The 19519-nt window shown below is 39.0% G+C and overlaps 1 protein-coding gene across 3 annotated transcripts in view; it reads right to left on the bottom strand.

Moving 5' to 3' along the window:
- Positions 1-19519, bottom strand: part of CHD7 (chromodomain helicase DNA binding protein 7) — a 209649-nt gene that overhangs the window by 12445 nt on the left and 177685 nt on the right. For all 3 annotated transcript variants that reach the window (XM_030553154.1, XM_030553153.1, XM_030553155.1), the window contains 12 exons: positions 17382-17525; positions 14419-14674; positions 9316-9526; positions 8473-8668; positions 8075-8242; positions 7582-7761; positions 7124-7234; positions 6838-7043; positions 5980-6179; positions 5299-5458; positions 1726-1815; positions 1158-1261 (listed from right to left, as the gene is read on the bottom strand). In XM_030553154.1, the coding sequence (XP_030409014.1) occupies positions 1158-1261; positions 1726-1815; positions 5299-5458; positions 5980-6179; positions 6838-7043; positions 7124-7234; positions 7582-7761; positions 8075-8242; positions 8473-8668; positions 9316-9526; positions 14419-14674; positions 17382-17525 (2026 nt within the window). The remainder of the gene's footprint in view (positions 1-1157; positions 1262-1725; positions 1816-5298; positions 5459-5979; positions 6180-6837; positions 7044-7123; positions 7235-7581; positions 7762-8074; positions 8243-8472; positions 8669-9315; positions 9527-14418; positions 14675-17381; positions 17526-19519) is intronic.

Here is a 19519-nt window from a genome sequence, read left to right as displayed (position 1 = left end):
AAAAGTACTAATGTGAAAACATTTGCAACAAATAATAGCAAATGCTAAACAGGAATATTTTCAAGGCTTTTTTTCAATATCCAGTTTTATATGACACATGAAAAACTTCTTAATGGTTACTTTATGACCTCGGCAGCAGTTCTCCACATTCACCCTCCTCCTCCTCCTTCACCCTCCACTTCCCTCTCTTTCTATAGCTCTGGCCCTGCCGGAACCTGCATTAAAGTTGAAAAAATGCTGCATACATGGGTTGTACGCAAGGCCAGCGAACCTGTCTTATTAGGTTTAGGATGATGCATGTCAGTAAGATGACACTGTTCTCTTTATAGTTTTCAAACTGCTGTTTGCTTTCTTTTACTGCCCAAGTTGACTAGATGGAAAATGGCAGATCCCAACAGTGCTCTGCAGGAAAATGATTTTTAGACTCCACTTGCCTCAGCTGAGCCCACAAAACGGAGCTCCTGTACATAGGCAGAACAGCACAATTCAATTAGGATTTGTACTACAACACACTGCTCCTAACTGCTGTAGAGCCTCAAGCCAAACTGTAATCATGAAAGGTTTTATAAGCCATCATTCTCCCCTTTAGTCAGGCTGCGCTGCTGAGAATACCTCTGCGACCTCCAGAGAATTGGGATTATAATCAGGAATCGCTCACTGTATATATCATGCCAGCTCTGCATCCCCAGCCTTTCAAAGTTAACAAGGCTGCATCCCACTCAAGGGAGCCGGGAGTTCTCAGCACTGACATTTGTGAAATATTGCTTGGAACAAAGCCCAGGAGGCACTTGTACAGATTAATAGCAGAGGTTAAGCCCACCGTCCACTTTGACACTGGTTGGCAGAGTTAGCAAGTGAAGCAGTACTGGAAGCAAAGTTTATGGAGATCTATAGTATTGCTTGGCTATTATTAAAACAAATATGGTTTTGTTTTATTTACAGCCAAGAAAGTAATGTTTTCTTCTCAAATGTTCTGCAAATATTTAAAAACAGCATCTGATATTTACAACTCATATTACATTTTTTAATACAAGGGGGAAAAAAGGAGATAGAAGCCAACAGTTCTTTGGAACTATACTTGTTAATATTATGACTGCTTAGTTTTACACACAGAATGCTTTACAACTGCATTTTGCTCAGAGTGAGACATCACTTACCATGTTTGAATACACCAATTAAGAGGGATTTATCTGCTTCTTTATCCCACCAGTCTGTAGGAACCTCAGCATGGAATGGTTCAGGTATCCACACATCTACTTCACTGTAAAGACAGGGTTACATTTTTATTAAACCACTATTGATGGACAAGGCACCACACATCTATATGCATTAAAGCGATGTGTTTAAAATTATTCAGCAAACATACATTTCTTGAAACAAATCTGAAATCGAGATTCCTGAAAATAATCAAAAAATGGTCCAGTTGTAGGAATTATTTTGGGGTGCAATGCTCAAAAACTGTCCAAATGTTATTCATTTAAGTTTTTTAATGTTAACTTAAAAATATATATTCAGTGTTTAAGCAGGGAGTGAATAATCCTCCAATATAAACAAAGTTCAAAATCCCATTTGTCACCTTTTACCCCCAAATATCCAGTACTTAACGATGTTTCAAGTTGCTTGAACATAGATGTGTAAATTGATGGATTATGAAGCTCTTTAAATGTCACATTACAGTATTTTTCAGTGTTACAAAGCAAAGAACAAACCTGCACTTGCACTAACCTTGAGTCAGCACCCTCTAAGATCTTGTCTGCTTGGTCCCCTATAACTTCTTGTCTTAGATAGTACAGCATGCGGACACGCAGCAGGACCCTGGAGAGGAAGACAGAGGGGAAAAAGTTCTTAACTTCAGGACTGTTTGCCAACAGTGGCTTTTGGCAGCTGCTGCTGTTCATCCATCATCCTGCCAAGGCTGATTAGCCATGCTGTATGGTAGGCTTGAAGCGTGACAGATGGTGGCACATAATCACCTCTGTGTGGTGCTTTCTGCTGGCTTCCAACAGGCCTGCCTGGCAACCGCTTACACTGCACAGAGAGGGATCGAGCTGAACCCAGCCCAGGCGCATTTCATTTAGTTCTACCTAGTGCAGCTTGTGAAGTTTAAACACGTACTCTACCACTGCCTCTGAAGTATTGAAGCAAGTTTGTAAACAACTGAGCAGATGGCTTTCAGTAACTGTTCTGCTTCATTATCTCATAAAATTTCCTCAGCTGCTGCCTTAATACCATTTTTGGAAGCACATCAGAAGTTGTAGGAATAAACGAGATATAAAATCTGGTTTTACTACCTTACCATAAACCCTCAATATGGAATGTCAGGTTTTTCAGATTATACAACTTTTTGCTTCAGAGAATGAAAAAACCAAAATCCCCCCCATTTCCCTTAGGAGATATTAGTTATTTTTACATGTTCCTATTCAAACTGCTATTTTATTTCATCTGTGCATCTACATAACTGCTTGTGGAAGGTGGAATTTTAGTTATTCAGGTTTACTGTCTCGTCTCTGAAATGCTACAGATAATTTTTTGAACCATTATCAAGTATTCACAGTCAAAGTTTAGACAAAGTTTAGAAATGGCAGGGATTGCATTTTCAAGGTGGCTAGGAAAGCATTCTTTATAGCAAAGATCTACCTGGAAAACATGCTCTACTACAGTTACCCAATAAAGACACCCCCTGCTGCCCAATTAATGAAGTAACATCAACATTGACTACAATGGATTGCTCAGCCCACCCTCTCAAGCTGAATCTAAAGTCATCACACCAACTGTTGAACTGCTGCTGCTCCTGGAATAGTGAGGGGCATCAGAGAGGCAGAAATCTGATCACCAGGTTGCATGTGAAAACTTCAAACCACCACCAATTTTGAGAGCACCTCACCAGCAATTAGGAGCAGCAAACACCCAGTTTTGTGCATGTGATTTAAAGAAGTCCTGTGAAGGTAGCAGGGGGTACACTTTAGTTGGAATTTTGTCAAAAACGCAAAAAACTGTACACAGGTGTCAGACAGTTCTCATCCATTTACCCTTGCACTCATCATCCTTGCACTGTAAGGGACCCCTCTCAGGCTCACGCATCGAAATGTACATATGACTGCATAAGCATTGCATCATCTTGAGTGCCATAATATTGACAAAATGGTAATAGCAATTGGATAACACCTGTTGTTACATCAAGCCAAGTACGAAGGGAAGAGGGGAAAAAGGGGAGGAAAGTTGAGGGGAAAAAAATGTTTCATCGGGCTGTGCCACTGCCCCTTTCAAAAGTCCTATTCATCAAATTGTATGCAATTGTCACACACAAGGACAGAATGTTGATCCTTATAGAGCCAGTTTTGGTTGCCTCCCACCCTGGCATCCTCTTCATTCAAGTCAGCAGTGAGCTTCCTCCACTTCACCCAGAGCTAAACATGTTGCCTCTACAGTCCCTGCTCTCAGCTCCTGTGAATCTGGAAAGGGATAAGACTGGGACTGAAAACGATCCTGCATAATGACCTGCCATTCTGGGGTGCTGAAACAATGCGTATACTGGGGGTGCTGAGAGCCATTGAACCTAACTGTAAGCCCTGGATAAACCAGGGGATGAAGCAGTTCCTCCAGCACCCCTGGTTCCAGTGCTGCCATCAGCTTTCCTAATATTGTTAATTCTGTTATTATACCAATTTACTAGGAAGGGGCCAGGACCTCTATTTGGGGGCTGAAAGGGACAGTTGTGGTGCAAGAATTAAATAGTTATTTGAAGAGCAAATGAAGGTGGATTTGAGAGACAGTTTACAAGAATCAGAGGTTTTTTGAGCCAAAGACTTGCACACTGTTATTCATTTTCATCAGTAGGTAAAAACTGCCTTTTAGCATGGCAAACATCTTGAAAATAACTGATAATTAGCTTGAGTACCTTTCCCCTTCTCTTCCACTCCACATCTAATATATCTAAGGAATATCTTCCAAGGACATGCCCAAGGAATATCTTTTCAGTGCTGATTATTTCTTTTAAACAGCATGACAATAGTAATAAGACATGCAACATACGTCACAAAAAGCTCTGAGTGGCACTTCAATGTGGGTATATTACATATTCCTGGATACCCATGTGGTACAGTAATAGTATAAAAAAAAGAGAGTTTATTTGGGTGAAGAGAATTAGGTCCAAGATCTTTGGTCAAAGTCTGGGACAGAGCATGCACAGCTGAGATGTGGAAGAGAACCAGCATATGATAAAAAAAGGATAGTGACAAAATCCCCTACTACTAAAGGTATGTCTAAACTTACAGCCCAGAAAGGCTCTAGCAGCAGGGAAAGAAGCCTTTCACTGCAGCACATAGCTACATTCTGTAGTAATAAGTTTTGATGCAGCCTGCCTTTCACTTTGAAGTATAGGTACACGTAACATCTGTACTCTGCACAATGCCATAAGTGTAGACATAGTCTAAGATATGACAAAAGCAAAGCAAAAAGAATTCAGGTGGTCCCTTCCTATTATACATTTACTTTGTACCAAAATATATAGAGATTTAAAAAAAACAAAAAACACACACACAATAGGACAGTCTCTGCCCCTGCAGATCTGGAAAGACTAGACTAGGAAAAATGATTCAGGAAGGAATGGACATTGTGATTTTGATGGGAAAAGACTGGAACAACTCCCAGAAGGGCTGAGTTTTAAGGAAGGATTAACAGGGAAGTGGAGGCTTGGGAGGCAAGAAGTTGACATTTGTTCCAAGCAAAGAGAGGAGCAAAACTGAGAAGAGGCCAAAGGAACAGGAAGGAGAAATGTTTGGGTACAACAGAAGGTGCATGACGGAGAGTAGGAGAAAGTGAGATGGGGGCGAGTGGTAAAAGCCTGGGGGCCAAGAACCCACATCAAGGGATTCAAGGAAAAGGTGATGTGATGATGAGTCTGGGAGATGGGGAGGAGAAAGAAAAGAATTGTGGAGAACTATTAGCATCAGGATAGTTTTGGATAGCCCTGAGATGCTACACATTGTTGGAGAAGCTGTCTTAAAGCCAGATCCACTCCTCTCTTTGGCACGCTGGGAATAATGAAGACTCTCTCTCACTTATTGAACAAAACAAACTTTCTTCCTGACATGTCCTCGTTAGAGCCAATCATCCCCCGCAAAAAGTTTACAGCCAATCACCCAGACCTGGTCTGAACTCTATGTGATGTTTCATCACAAGTTAACAACAAGGTACAGCAGTTTACAGCCCCACTATGTGGTTCTATTAAAGATATCCAAATGAAGGTTCTCACACATATTAAGAACTATAAGCTCACTATAAATTAAACACACTTACTTATTACAGTGATGTTTGAGGTGTTTCTTATAGCTGTCCTCTTGAAACAAGACATCTGGGTTACAGCTTGCCAACCAATCAGCATCTTGCAGCATTGGCTGTGAACTCTGGGCTTTCACTTTTTTGCCTTTCCTTCCCCTGGGCACTGGTGCAGATAGGCCTACAAAACATGCCCCAACACTTCTCACAGTCTGAATTGAAGAAGTTTGATCCCAAAGTGCATTACTGACAAACTGATATGAAAACTAAGTACCACCGCAGCCACTCCTGAGGTGAAACATATCAATTCACAATGAATAGCAACACAACAATTTAGTACAAGGGATTTTGAATACCAAAGTCAGTTGAAACTATAGTAAGAATTTAGCTATGAAGAGTGTAACTATCCACAGTGTAGTGTATCTGGCCAGGATAATGGGGTTAAGTTCCCTGCTTTTGTGAAAATTGCCATGGGAACTAATGACTAGACATCACCTCCAGCAGCACAATGCCCTCTAACACCATGCTGGAGTATTTGTACAATTCTGACTCTTCCTCTGAGTACTACTCACTGAACCAACACCACTTCCCCCAGCACATATGGTGTAGTATATGCTACAGTTTAGAAGTAGTATATAGTACGACTGCAGCAGAGCTCCCCCCACCTACAGTAGCACCACATTGGTATGGTGGTAGACATACCAGAGTGGTTAACCAAGGCTCGTGTTTGTCCATCTGCAGTTGGAGTGATCAGATCCCAGATGAAACTTTTGATATTTTCATCTCCTTTGTAGTGATTAAGACAATAAACCAGGATTGTCCGGCAGATGGTTTCCACATCTTGTTCCGTTAGCGGACGTTTGTAGCGCCCATGTGAAAGGATGTCTGTCCACCGACCCCAACTACAAGAAAAATATGCTTATTGAACACAGTTCTGGCACTGGAATTTCCATTTGTGATTTTCATTTTAAACCCTGGGTGCCAGATGGGTTAGGAGCTCTTGTATTTGCATTAGCAGGTCATGTCAGGAAATCCAACTTCCAGCACTGAAAAGTTAAGAATGCTTATTTTACAGAGCAGGCAATAAGTTCACTGCTCATAAAAGCTGCAACTGAATTATACTGATAATAATAAAGTACATGTGCCTAACAATAATGTTTCCAGTAAGGTATGAATAGGGATTTGAACCCCAGAACGATTTTGGGTGAATTTTAGTTTGATCCTGAAATACATCATTCATAATAATCACATGCAATCTTTCTGGATAAAGAGACACAAAGTGACTAATAAGCGCACCGTGATGGTAGCCACATATAGCTGCCTGCCTGCCTAAGACACGAGACTCAAATTGGGCTAACCACCATGAGATAAGAGAAGTTCAGCATCCAATTCATCAGCTGGCAAAACAAGATTTCAGTACAATACTAGATGATGTTTCAGTTATTGACTAGAAATTATAAGACTTCCATACTTCAGAATATTTATCCACAGCTCTCTTTGGACTGGTATAAAAAAAAGACAAGTATTTTTCACATAGCCATTCAGATGCCTTCTACTTACCCATAGACCAAAAGGTTCTTCTCCACTCTAAAACATTCACTCCTTGCATAACCCTGGGATTTGTCCTGAGGTCTACGGGGCTTTGTACAGGGCTTTTCTTCAGAATCACTTTCCAGGTCTGAAAACTCCATTAGTTCATCTTCTTTGACTGCACTATACAGTCTGGTCTGCTTTCTTACTCTTGGTGTATCAATAACTAGGTTGTTCTAAAATGAAAATGTAAAGAACGTGAAAACTCAGAAAAATCCTCTTTTAAACGAATTATGAACTTGTATAAAGATCTCACCCTTCCATTTAAGGCATCAATATCCAACTCAGCCTTCTTAGCCCACTTTTGCCAGAAATTGGGGTCATCTAAGGAAATGTCTGTCCTGTTCCCAGATGCAACAAAACTAGCCTAGACAATATGAAAAACACTACATTGAGTTCTTTACTGTATATCATCAGGAAAAAGTTTCCATTTTCAGTTCTAAATGTAACTTTTAAAAAAAAAATTAGTATTATAAAAGCAAAAGGAGGTGTCCCTTAAAGTTAACATTATGGAGACACTAACACACAGTAACTGGACATACTGAAACACCAATATATATTTATATGGAGATTTGCTCACTGTCCAATCAATAGGCAACAGTAAGTTGGACAGCATAAATCTAAAAGCTAAATTAAGCAGAAAGCAGATTTATCACTATTTTCATCTATCTTGGTAATATTTTATCAACTTTTTCTTCAAATTTCAAAGCACACCTTAGCAAATGTTGAGCCTTTCCCTTCAGACTCAATAGTAATTGTGTGTGTTCGCCTTAGGAGAATCTGATCAATGTCTTCTTCACAAAATTTGGACCCTTCATCCTCCTCATCCATAAGAGCACCATAAGCCCCCTTTCGTAGAAGATCTTCTATTTCTTTCTTAGAAAGCTGCTGCACCTATAATTTGGGAGGAGAGAAACAATCTCCTTGGATATGTCAATGTTTACATCTCATAGCATAGCCAGACAATTTGCCTTTTACTTAGCCCTTAAAAACTGTAAACTTCTAAAATGTTTAGTTGGTCAACAGAAACATTCACATTTGTTGCACTTATCTTCTGCGAAGAACAGTAAAAACAAAAGGTAAACCTATTCTAAAGCTAACTGACAGTTAGAAAAAAACTCCCAATTTCCTTTAACTAAAGCTACAGTAAGCAAGAAATAGGATACATTTATGGCCTTTGGAAGTCTGCATCTGAACATATTCTCACCCCATTTGTAGCATTTTCTCTTCCACTCATAGACTGCAGTACAGCTTTATCAAGGCCAAGCTTTAAACTAGCTTTGTCAAACATTTCTCTTTCATAAGAATTCCTTGTTATCAACCTGTAGATTTTCACTGATTTGCTCTGTCCAATTCTGTGACATCGAGCTTGAGCCTGGAGAAGTATAAGAGAGAACATTGTGTTACAAGTTACATAGAAATGAAAAGTCAACGCCTAGATCTTAGTATGTTTATTTTAAACACTCTAATATTTTTAAAATATAAATTCCAAGCTTAATATGTTTTTAAGAGGCAACAACAGACATTTCCACCCAACTGAGTAGAAAAATACATTGCAGACAAGTAAAGAAAATGTTTAACAAGAATTGCCTCTTGCAATATTACCTGGAGGTCATTTTGGGGGTTCCAGTCTGAATCAAAAATGATGCAGGTATCAGCAGCAGTAAGATTAATGCCTAAACCTCCTGCCCTTGTACACAGCAGGAAAACAAATCTATCAGAATCAGGTCTGGAAAACCTGTCAATAGCTGCCTGACGAAGGTTGCCTCTCACTCGACCATCAATTCGCTCATATGGGTACCTGAAATAAAGTTGTGTTATAAGCAGATTTTTACCATCACTTTCTCATCACTAGCTCTCTCATCATATCTTCCAACATTTTTTGTAAAGAAAAAATCTCAGCATGACTACCAGTTCAGCAGAATTCCAACAAAGTGGAGACCTGAAGATGAGCTTTATGTAGCATAAAAGCTGTCTCTCTCACCAACAGAAGTTGGTCCAATAAAAGATATTACCTTGCCCACTGTCTCAGCAAACTAGAGAGCATGTATTCTTGAATCAACTGTGTGAAAAAGTGAAGAAGATACTCCATCCTCTCCTTTTAAGCAACTTCCACTGCAGAAACAGCTGTCACCCGAAAGAGTGAAATAGGCCTTCAAGCAAGAGCTAGATGACATTCTTACTCTAAACTTCAGATGGACAATCTACCTAACCAACTAAAAGGTGATCCATTAAGGTTCTGAGAGATCGCTTGCATTTGCCCATTAGGAAATACCACACTCCTTTGCAATTACAGGTATGCTTTTTTCCTTGCCAGAGCATTAATATGTAACATTATTAAGTGTCTAAGTTCCATCCTTTTACAATATAGATCACTCACAGGTTAAATACTTTGGCCACTGAGGAAAATACAATTTATTTAGAAATGTATTGTATAGTTGCTCTCACCGTCTTTGAATGAGGTAGTCTTCCAGTATGTCCAAGCAGCGCACCATCTGGGAAAAGATAAGCACCCTATGGCCACCAGCCTTCAGTTTTGGCAGCAGCTTGTCAATCAGTACTAGCTTGCCAGCAGCCTGGATCATTGCCTGGAGCTGAAAATCTGGAGAGTCGGCATTGTGTGTTTCTTTAAACTCTTCCAAAATTTTCTCTTCAGCACCTGCAAAGATTGGACAGCAATATACGAATACCATAAAGGTTTTATTAATAAAAACAATGAGCTTTCCTTCAATACCCTGCGTATAAGCCCCAGGAATGTTTTAAGTATTAGGTGTATAAACATTTACACAAATACATTAGCTTAGTTAAAACTAAATATATACACATACGCACGCACACACACACACAGGAAAAAAAGATCTTAGCTTTCAGCAGTAAAAGATGAGGAGAAATCCCCTTCCAAGTAAATGAATATTGACTATGAGTAATACATGAATTTCAACAGGAGACTGTCAAGCCAGAAGTCGTATAAAAAAAAAAAGCAACAGACCAGACACTGGCTGAACCATTTTAAAATAGATATTTAAGGGACAGAAAAAGCAGTTTAACAGATAAGTATAAATGTGAAAGATGAGTATTCTGACATATTATTTAGAAATTGTCTTCAGCTTTTAAAAAATATTTATATTCAAACAAAAGAGTAGAAGCTGTAGGCCTACTACTACCACAGTGCCTTCATAGAGCCCAAGTTCAGCCAACAAAATATTTAATTGGAAAAGCGAAGAGGTTTGAAATTATTTTGTTTTACCTCCTCTTTAGCTTTCCTCTCACTGCATGTACTCCTTCGTGTTTGCTTAGTTTGCAGGATCTATCACACACACGCACGCACACTTTCCAGTCACTCTTTTCCATCTAAGACTGCTATGGTTAAGAAAAACTGCGTGGGACAAAAGGTAGTTCAAGTTTTTTGCCCATTCTCTCTTTGACCTCTCTTCTGAAGCTGCCAACAAGAATGCCATTTTAAATAGGGAGCTTATCATGCGGACACCTGCCCGTTAAGAACCGAACAGACCACTAAAAGCACATCAGATAGTTATTTTCAGATGTGCAAGAAGCTTCACACATGGCATTTTTCACAATTTGCTTTCAGGTTGATTCCATGCATGAGAGATAGTATTTCTGTGACCTAATGGACAATGGACATTTTTCTCTCTGAAATTTTGAACAAAAGCTGTTTTTTAAATTATGTATTTCAGAGTTGTACATGGACCATCTTGGATACTTGTCTTGCACAACATGAGTGAGGGTAAGGGAGACAAAATATGATATACTTTTTTTTTTTCTTTTTTTTTTTTTTAAGTTTCCTTCCTAGCTTCCTAGGGCACTCACATACATGTAGACGGAGTACTGAACCAGCAGTCCGTACATGTCTGTTGTATGTGAATTGTCTCACCTATATATGAGCCCAAGTCAAGAAACAGAAACTGAAGTGACTACATTTTCAGTATGTCTGACAGCTCTATATTAAATCAAGGAGGATAGCGTACATATGATAGAATTTAGGCCAGGTTACCTGGACAGAGATCTGCAATGCTCAGCAAACACCTGCACAACTAGGATTGACAGAACAGAGTTCACATGAGAAAGTGCACGTGAAATGCCTCACAAACATAAGCATCTTCAGCTGAAGCACACAGCTGGACTATTGCCCACCAGACTAACTAATCATTGATCCTTGTGGCCTAAACACTGCACAAGAATGATGACTCATTGAAAAAGTCTAATAAACGTAGGCAAGAACAGTAGAATTAGACAGATCTTCCAGCCTAGTTTCCATCTAGAATCCCTTCTCAGTGTTGTAAAATGTGCAGCCATCCTGACCTATGAGAGTCAAATACTTTACTGAACACATGCCCCAAGCCGATTGTAGGCTATCGGCCAGCTTATGTAGAGTATACTTCAGTTACAATATTTAGTTCCACCAACAGTTTTCCTCTCATCACACTCAAGTTGTACGACTATGAAATGAACAAAATCATGCAAATCTCTACATATAAATATGTAGCCAAGCTACATACAAAAAGACATAGTAAGCCAGCCACACCATAGCAAGCCTACATACAAATCTAGTGATAGAGGAACCTCAGAACAGCCAGAGTTTGGTTTAGATAAGACCACTTCCCATAAGAGACCTCTGCAAACACACACTTTACCCTTTCCACAACCCCTCCCCAACAAACTCTGTCAAAGAATGCACCCACCCTGCCCCTCAAACAGTCTTCCTCACCGTCCAACAGTCTTCATTATCCCTACTTGGTCATTTCTTTTGGGGAGAAGTATCTGGTATTTTTGGCTGATTGTAAGCCAGTAACACCACCTTTCCTTCTCCCTCCTCAGCTTCAGGCTGTTTATTTTTAGGGTGGGTGGGTAAGAGAAGCGGGATTTGTGGACCACCAGGAGGGCCAGCGCTCTCACACTTGCCAATCAAAAATGACTTCCAGAAGCACAAGATGTTGTGAGGGTAAAAGAATGCTAAGCCCTCTCACCATGCCCCACAACACTGCAGCAAGGATCAGCATAGAGCCACATTCTGCTGCTGGCTCTCTCGGGTGTGGGGAAGAGGAACGATCTAAAAGTCCTTGAGAGTGGTTATTCAGAAAACTCCGTTGCTCATGATTCTAGTAAAACAGATACTGCTTTGTCTGTCTCAGAACACATACAAAATGCAGCCATTCCCTCAGATTAGGGGAATCAAAATAGTTTCTGCTCACTCCACCAAGGAACCATAAGAAATACCATGTGACTTCAATCATAAAATTTCCACTATCTATTAAACACAATTTAAAAGTACTGTGAAAAGCTGCCGCAAAATTTACATGGGACCTCAGGTAATTCAACATACTTAATGCCCTAGTTTGACAAAAAATGGATGATTAAAAAAGAAATCCTAAACCAAAAACCTTCATGTCCAACAAAACACGTTTGCAGAAGCTTTCATGAACTCTAAAAATAGGCAGTGTTCTTAATTTTCCCTTAAATATTACACATCACTTTAGTCAATGCCAACTGTGCCAAATATAACCTGGTGACCTAAGGAGTCAAAATATTTGCATAATTGTGTACATTGAAAAATATCAAAGGAATAATCTGCACGACATCTTTAAATACAGTAGTGACAGTCCCTCTTGAGACCTTGCAACAGCACTAAGCTGTCTTTGGACAGAATAGTGATGCAAAGCTGCTGTATATATCCATTGTAAGGTTTTGAGATAGAATTACAACTAGCTTGTGTCATTGTTATAAGTGCAAAGATGTTAATTATTGATCAACAGGATAAAACCTGAGGCTCAGACAGTTACAGAAGGCAAGAATAAGAAGAATTTCTTCTCTAGAATTAAAGGACTTACTTTGGTAAACTTCATCTCATTATTTTTCTAGCTAAAGCTGAGGATTTGTTTAAACATTTAATGCCATGAAACTGACAGCACTGTTTTGCTAAACATACGTTTTCAATAAGCCACCACACAGACACCCTACACGCCCTGCCCCCAAACAAAAAGCCTTCAGTTTACCTATTGGATCAAAGTTTTTTTTTTTAAAAACTACTCTAGTCCAGGATCAGCTGAGCTTGAAGACACCCATCTAACATGACAAGATGCAAGATATTCCAAAATACTAAATCATATCTGAGATTAATCAAATGACATCAGTATAATTACTTCTCTTTTTCCCTCTATAAAAAAATATTCCAAGAAAATTTAGTTAAGCAACACAATCTGGAAGCCTCACAATATTCAAAACTGAAAATATAATTTCTTTAACACCGTGGTCATGGATGCAGCTTAACAGAAAAGGCCCTTAAATCAAGGATCTTACAATCAGCATCACATCAAACACATACGATAGATTATTGTGGAAAAGGGAAGAGAAGCTGGTGGGCAGACACATAGTAGGAGGGAAGTGACATTTACAGAGGTATGTAAATGCTTTGTTTCCAAAAAACAGATAGTAGGTTTAATCACCTAATGCATGTAAGTTAGCATACTTTAATTAGCTACATTATATTAGCTTGTAATGAAGTTATACAGGTCCATCATCGCACACTTGCTATATTCCAGGGGTAGGCAACCTATGGCACGCGTGCCAAATGCCGCATGCGAGCTGATTTTCAGTGGCACTCACACTGCCAGGGTCCTGGCCACCGGTCCAGAGGGTTCTGCATTTTAATTTAATTTTAAATGAAGTTTTTTAAACATTTTAAAAATCTAATTTACTTTACATACAACAATAGTTGAGTTATATATTAGACCTATAAAAAGAGACCTTCTAAAAATGTTAAAATGTATTACCAGCACGCGAAACCTTAAATTAGAGTGAATAAATGAAGACTCGGTACACCACTTCCGAAATGTTGCCGACTCCTGCTATATTCAGTCCTGATCTAAAAACAGCAGTGTTACCCCGAAAGACCAATGACAAAGTCTGGTATCTTACAAATGTAAATATTATTTCCAGAACTTGTTCCTAATTCTAGTAGGTCATGAAATATCTGCTTTAATATCATGCCTAATCACCACTTCTTACCCAAAAAGAAGTATTCAGAGATTATTTTAACTGCATATCAAGATTCACTAGAGCTAGAAGATGTGATATACCCAAATGCAGCTTTGTAGTAACATAAAGCAACAATCTCTAACTTGAGTGGTTTGACATATTGGCCAAGCCATGTTGGAATTCAAGTGGCAGTGCCGTGGAGGAGGGAATAAGAAATGTTAGAGGGTAAGGCTGACCTAATCATCTCACAAGTTACTAGGGATACAGGAGCAATGAACTTTTCTAAGCAGTGGTCCTGGATGTGGACCTGGATGTATGATGATCTCTAAAGAGAAATGTTTTGTCACTCTGCTGGGGGAAATTAATAGTATGCTCGTACTTTACAGGTTTTGTCAAGACATGCAGAACATCCATCCATCTGTAGTGATTTTATCATCATGTGAATTTTTGATGGAAAGGGGGCAAATCTACTATTTCAGTGTACATACTGGAACAGCTATATCATCTTGAACTTCCCATAGCTATTATGAGAAAGAGGGGATCAATATGCAGGCCTACCATTAATAAGGTATGGATGATTGCAGCATTTTCTTAGTTCCATCATAGTGTTTAGAAGATTAGGTACGTTAGCTTGACCACCGCCCTTGGAGAGAAATGTGAAATTCTTTTCAAGAATAGCGCGATAGTATTTCTTCTGAATGTTTGTCAGCTCAACTTCAATGATTGTTTCTTCTTTGGGGGCCAGGTTCTTTTCTACATCCTCTTTAAGGCGTCTCAACATCATTGGCTTCAAAATGGCTTGGAGCTTTTGCACCTAGGAGACACAGCTTAAGTAAATAATTGTGTAACAGTAAAGCCTTAAATACTAAGTTTTTATTTTCAAATCATATTATGCCACCTTCACTTTTAAGGAGATGCTCTGATTACCTCCATCATGTGCATCACCCTACTCCTAGAACCTCTAAAATTTCCTTTTCTCCATTTTCTACCACAACTCAGATGCAGAAGGGTTTCAAAAAGAAAGATTTTCATACAGTCCACTAATGACTGAATTCTGCTTTGCTTACCCTATGCATACATAAGACTACAGTTAAAAAAATGTTACTGTATTATTTCTGGATGGTAAATTTTTCCTCAGGTGTGACCATGTATTTAATGTTATGAAATAGATCTCACTTGAATAAAAATTTCCCAAGCCAAGAACCATCATTTCAGACCAATGATAGCAGCTGAGTGAAGTAAAGGAGTGTAATTGAAGACAAACTGATATCTCCAACACTTCAGGGTTTTTGTTTTGTTTTAGACAAAACTGGCAATAATGCCTATTATAGGGTGCCAAGCACTGTTTATTATAAGACCCTGTTTTCAGTTGCTTATAAAACTAACTGTTTAGGCTGAAATTTTCCATGCCGATTTCTGCCAAAGGCATAATATTACTTTATATAATAAAGTTCCAAGGAAAAGCCTTTTGTGAGAAGTAGTTAGGGGGAAAATGTGTCTGTTTATTTAAGATGACTTGCACCTGCATGCTTTGGAGTAGGTATTTGTGATTTGGTAGAATTGCCCTGGAGAGATGCTTTTGGTGTCTGAATGAAAACCTACCAAAATTTGGCCAAACTATAAAGGTTCTGAAAATCCCTGTTTCTACATCTTCAGAGGTGTGTGTGAGGCTGGCAGCTAAATTCTCTGAAGATTCTATCTGCATTGCCTGCCCCACTATGCAATTGCCCTCAGTGGCAGGCCTGAGCAAGAATTACTCTGCAATTGTTCCTCATCTACCAGTGGCTACTGTGGTGCTGGGCACCAGAACTGAGAGAAATAAGACCATCTCCTGTGCTCTCAATGCTCCGCCTGCTGTTGATCAGGCAGTGTGGAGAGAAGTGGTGTAGACTAATGCAGAGGGCTGAGGATTAGATGGAAATAGGAAGCCAGGGGGCAGGGGAGGAAGAACGTAAATCATTAGAGCACACGACCTTCCAGAATCTGAAATGGAACCCAGGATTCTGGGGAAGAGAGGAGTAAATGGGGACAGTTTCAAGTACATAATTTTTCACCCTCCTTCTTGTAACCTTTTGTTTTTTTAAACATCTGAGGATAGAACAAGAAGCAACAGACTTAAATTGCAGCCAGGGCTGTTAAGTTGGACATTAGGAAAAACTTCCTGTCAGTAGTTAAGCACTGGAATAAATTGGCTAGGGAGGTTGTGGAATCTCCACCACTGGGGATTTTTAAGAGCAGGTTAGACAAATATGTGTCAAGGATGGTCTAGATAATACTTAGTCCTGCCATGAATGCAGGGGATTGTACTAGATGAGCTCTCGAGGTCGCTTCCGTTCCCACAGTTCTATGATTCCAGAGTCCCAACACTCCTCTGCTGTTCAGCAAACAACTATGAAATCCACTGTCAAAGTGAGATGCCTCATCCCTGTCTTGTGGCTGGTCAATGCAGGGGATATTTCTATCCGCAACCTTGTTAATTCAAGTGGTACGGGACCGTGCTGTGAATCCAAAGGTGCCAGTCCTGCTGATGTCATAGGCAGAGGGTTATTATGATCCATATGATGTAACTGCTGGTTTTTTCAGTTTGCTTTTTTAAAAATATAAGCAATTAAATTAAAAAAAAAGGCCTTAAAAGGAAATTAAGGTCACATGTCAAGCAAACAGAAGTTAATACTACCAGAATTAAGGTGTTTGAAGCCGAAACAAGACAGGATCCTGCTGAAAAAATAGTATGTCAGCGTTTAATTAAAGACTATATCATAACTCACCAGGCAGCTAAACTAAAGTTGCATGGATAACCTTTATCCTGGCATTTCCTAACTTTTGAGTGCTCAACTTTGCAATCCTAAACTCCTTTTAATGTAGTTTTTGTATGCAATTAAAAATTAGTTTCTCTTGATATTTATCAATGACTTAAATTTAGCACCTGTTATGTTATGCTGCATGAATTTTTAGAAATCTTTTTGTTTCTTTCAATGGGAAGCACTAGAATAGTCTATTTCTGAATAAAGATTACAAGCACAATAATGTCTGTATTGGGTTAGGTCATTTACTAATCTGGGATCAGACGTAATCCTGCTCCCACTGAAGTCAATAGCAGTATTTCCATTTGTTTCAAGGGAAAAAGGAGCAGCTCCTTATTCTGTTGCCATGTTAAAGGGACAATGTCAACTGGAAATCTAGTCAATCTAATAAAAAAAGAGTGAAAGCTGCTTCTGCTACTACACCTGTCCCCAGATCCCCCAGCCATTTTAAAAATTCCTTTTTAAACATTTTTGAGCTGCCCTGGTGCTATGTAAATGATTGACTGAACAGAGGACACAGTGAAATTTATTACACAAAGTATACTGTCTAACACACAAAGTAAATACACTAGAAAAAGATTTGTCTCCTTTAGTCTTCCCTTTCTGAAGATCTATGGTGTTGTTTGTAATAAATCATAATAATTAGTTAATAAAAATTACTGTAGCAGGATTAAAACGGTCTTTTTAAACAGGTAAACAGTGCATAACTAAAATTACCTGTTCTTCAGTTTTCAGATCACCAAACTCTTGCATGAATGTGGTTTCTGATGGGAAGCGACCTGGCTCCAAGAAATGAAGCAAGCTGAACAGCTCTTCTACAGTGTTCTGTAATGGGGTACCAGTGAGCAGCACCTTGTGTTCCTGCAAGAAAAATTAGCAGCTGACTAGAAACCATCTGTGCAGATGTTTTCTCCTTATTATGTTTTTGTCCTCATCATTCAGTAGTCCCTTCAACTCTATGGCTCTTTGTAAATCTTTTGTGACACCAAACGCTCTGGTCTTCCTCCAAGGGCACTTTAGAGCATTAACTCCAAATCAGTCCAGGCACTCCACTCACCTTCTTGCCAAAGATAGATCCTTTAGCCAACCAGCCAGTGTTTCTCGCTTATCTGTGCTGCATGACCCCATCCCCTCCACAAATCTTACAGACTTTTAAACTAGGGATATGCTACAGGCTCTAACAACTCCGCTTCCCCCCACCATCTCTCATCACTAACACAATGGAAATCCTTCAACATACTACAGTACATTAACAATATAGCTAGAACTAGTTACCTCTTCTCTACTCTCCACTTTAATAGTAAAAATTCTACACTACTCATGGAGCATTAGAAAAGGGCAGTTACCTATCTGTCCTAGCTTTTCAAAACCAACTGAGTAAACATTTATTTGTACACAGTACCCTACGTTTGTTCAAAGCTGACCCGTTTTTTTCTTAAGAGTCAGGAAGTAGAATTATCAAGGTGTAGACAAGGATGAAGGGAGCAGATCTGGCAAGTGAGCTGCTGAGGCATAAGACAGAGAACGTGGGAGAAATTAAGATTTGGCCCCAGAGTCAATGGGGAAGGACAATTGTTGTGGTAGGGTGGGGGAGCAAAATGAAAAGTTTCATATTGCTTAAGTAATATAAAAAAGGCAAACAAAAAAATTTAAAAAAATAGTGTGTTTAGTTTTGGTGGATTGAAAGCTGAAAAATAAAGAATAATGCTATTTACTTATATCAGAGTAGCTCCTGGAAGCTGATCCAAGACTGGGACTCCATCATGCTAGGCATTAAACAGATGCAGAGTCTCTGCCCCAAAGATTTTACAATGTAAACAGACAAGACAGTCAAAGAATGGGAGAAATGAAGTATCATTATCTGCATTTTACACATTAGGAAAGGAAGCACAAAGGTTAAGTGACTTGCACAACATTAGATAGGAAGTTTGTAGTAAAGCAGGAATCAAAAGTAGATCTCCTGAGTCCCAGTCTACTGCCTGAGCTATAGTCCATCTTCCTCTCAGACATTATACTAAATGCTTTTACAGAATTTTACAAACATTCATTAATTAACCCTTAAAACCCCTGTAAGCAAGATTAATATTATTTTACAGATAGAGAAAACTGGCAAAGGTTAAAGGCAGCTTGCAAAATAAAAATAAAATAAAAGCTGTCTTTGAATATTCATTTTTTTCCATTAAAACAGAACAAGAACAAAAAACCACATCGGAGATACCAGGTTTTTACTTTCTTAGTTTTGTTGGAGAACCTACTGCAGGTCTGGAGACCACTTTATCTCATTCTTCTGATGCTGCAAGGAAATCTTCCAGCAAAAGCATAAGACAAAAATATCAAGAGTATCATGTCTTAAGCCCACCCCCTCCGCCCCCAAAATTTACTTTTCAAAGCATCTTTCAATGCTTTTTTTGGTATACAAGAAAGAAAATGGGGCACCTTTTAACTACCTCCCCATGAAAGTCAGTTTTAAGGAACTTGCTCAAAGTTATACAGCAAATCTCTGGCAGAGGCAGAACTGGAACTGAGCAGTTCCGATTGCCTACATCAGAGTTCATTTCACTTCACCATGTTTTCATTAATTACACATTTAAGATAGATAAGTGGCCAATTTTTAAAGATGGGAGGCAGGGAAAGATGTAGATGGAGATAAAGAAAGGACAAAAACGGAGTTTAAAAATGGCATGATATGGGAGGAAAAGTAGGATAGAAAGAAGGACTTCTCTTTGTCTTCCTTTCTTAAGGGAGAAGACCAGCTTCCAGGATTAAATTTAATGAGGAGATTGGTGGGTTCTTCAGCACTTTTAGTTTAGGGTTTAGTTTAGTTTAAACTAAAAAAGTTTGCAGATATGTTCATT

This window comes from Gopherus evgoodei, chromosome 2, assembly GCF_007399415.2.
Source record: "Gopherus evgoodei ecotype Sinaloan lineage chromosome 2, rGopEvg1_v1.p, whole genome shotgun sequence".
Classification (NCBI taxonomy): Eukaryota; Metazoa; Chordata; order Testudines; family Testudinidae; genus Gopherus; species Gopherus evgoodei.
This window is presented reverse-complemented; position numbering and strand designations above follow the sequence as displayed.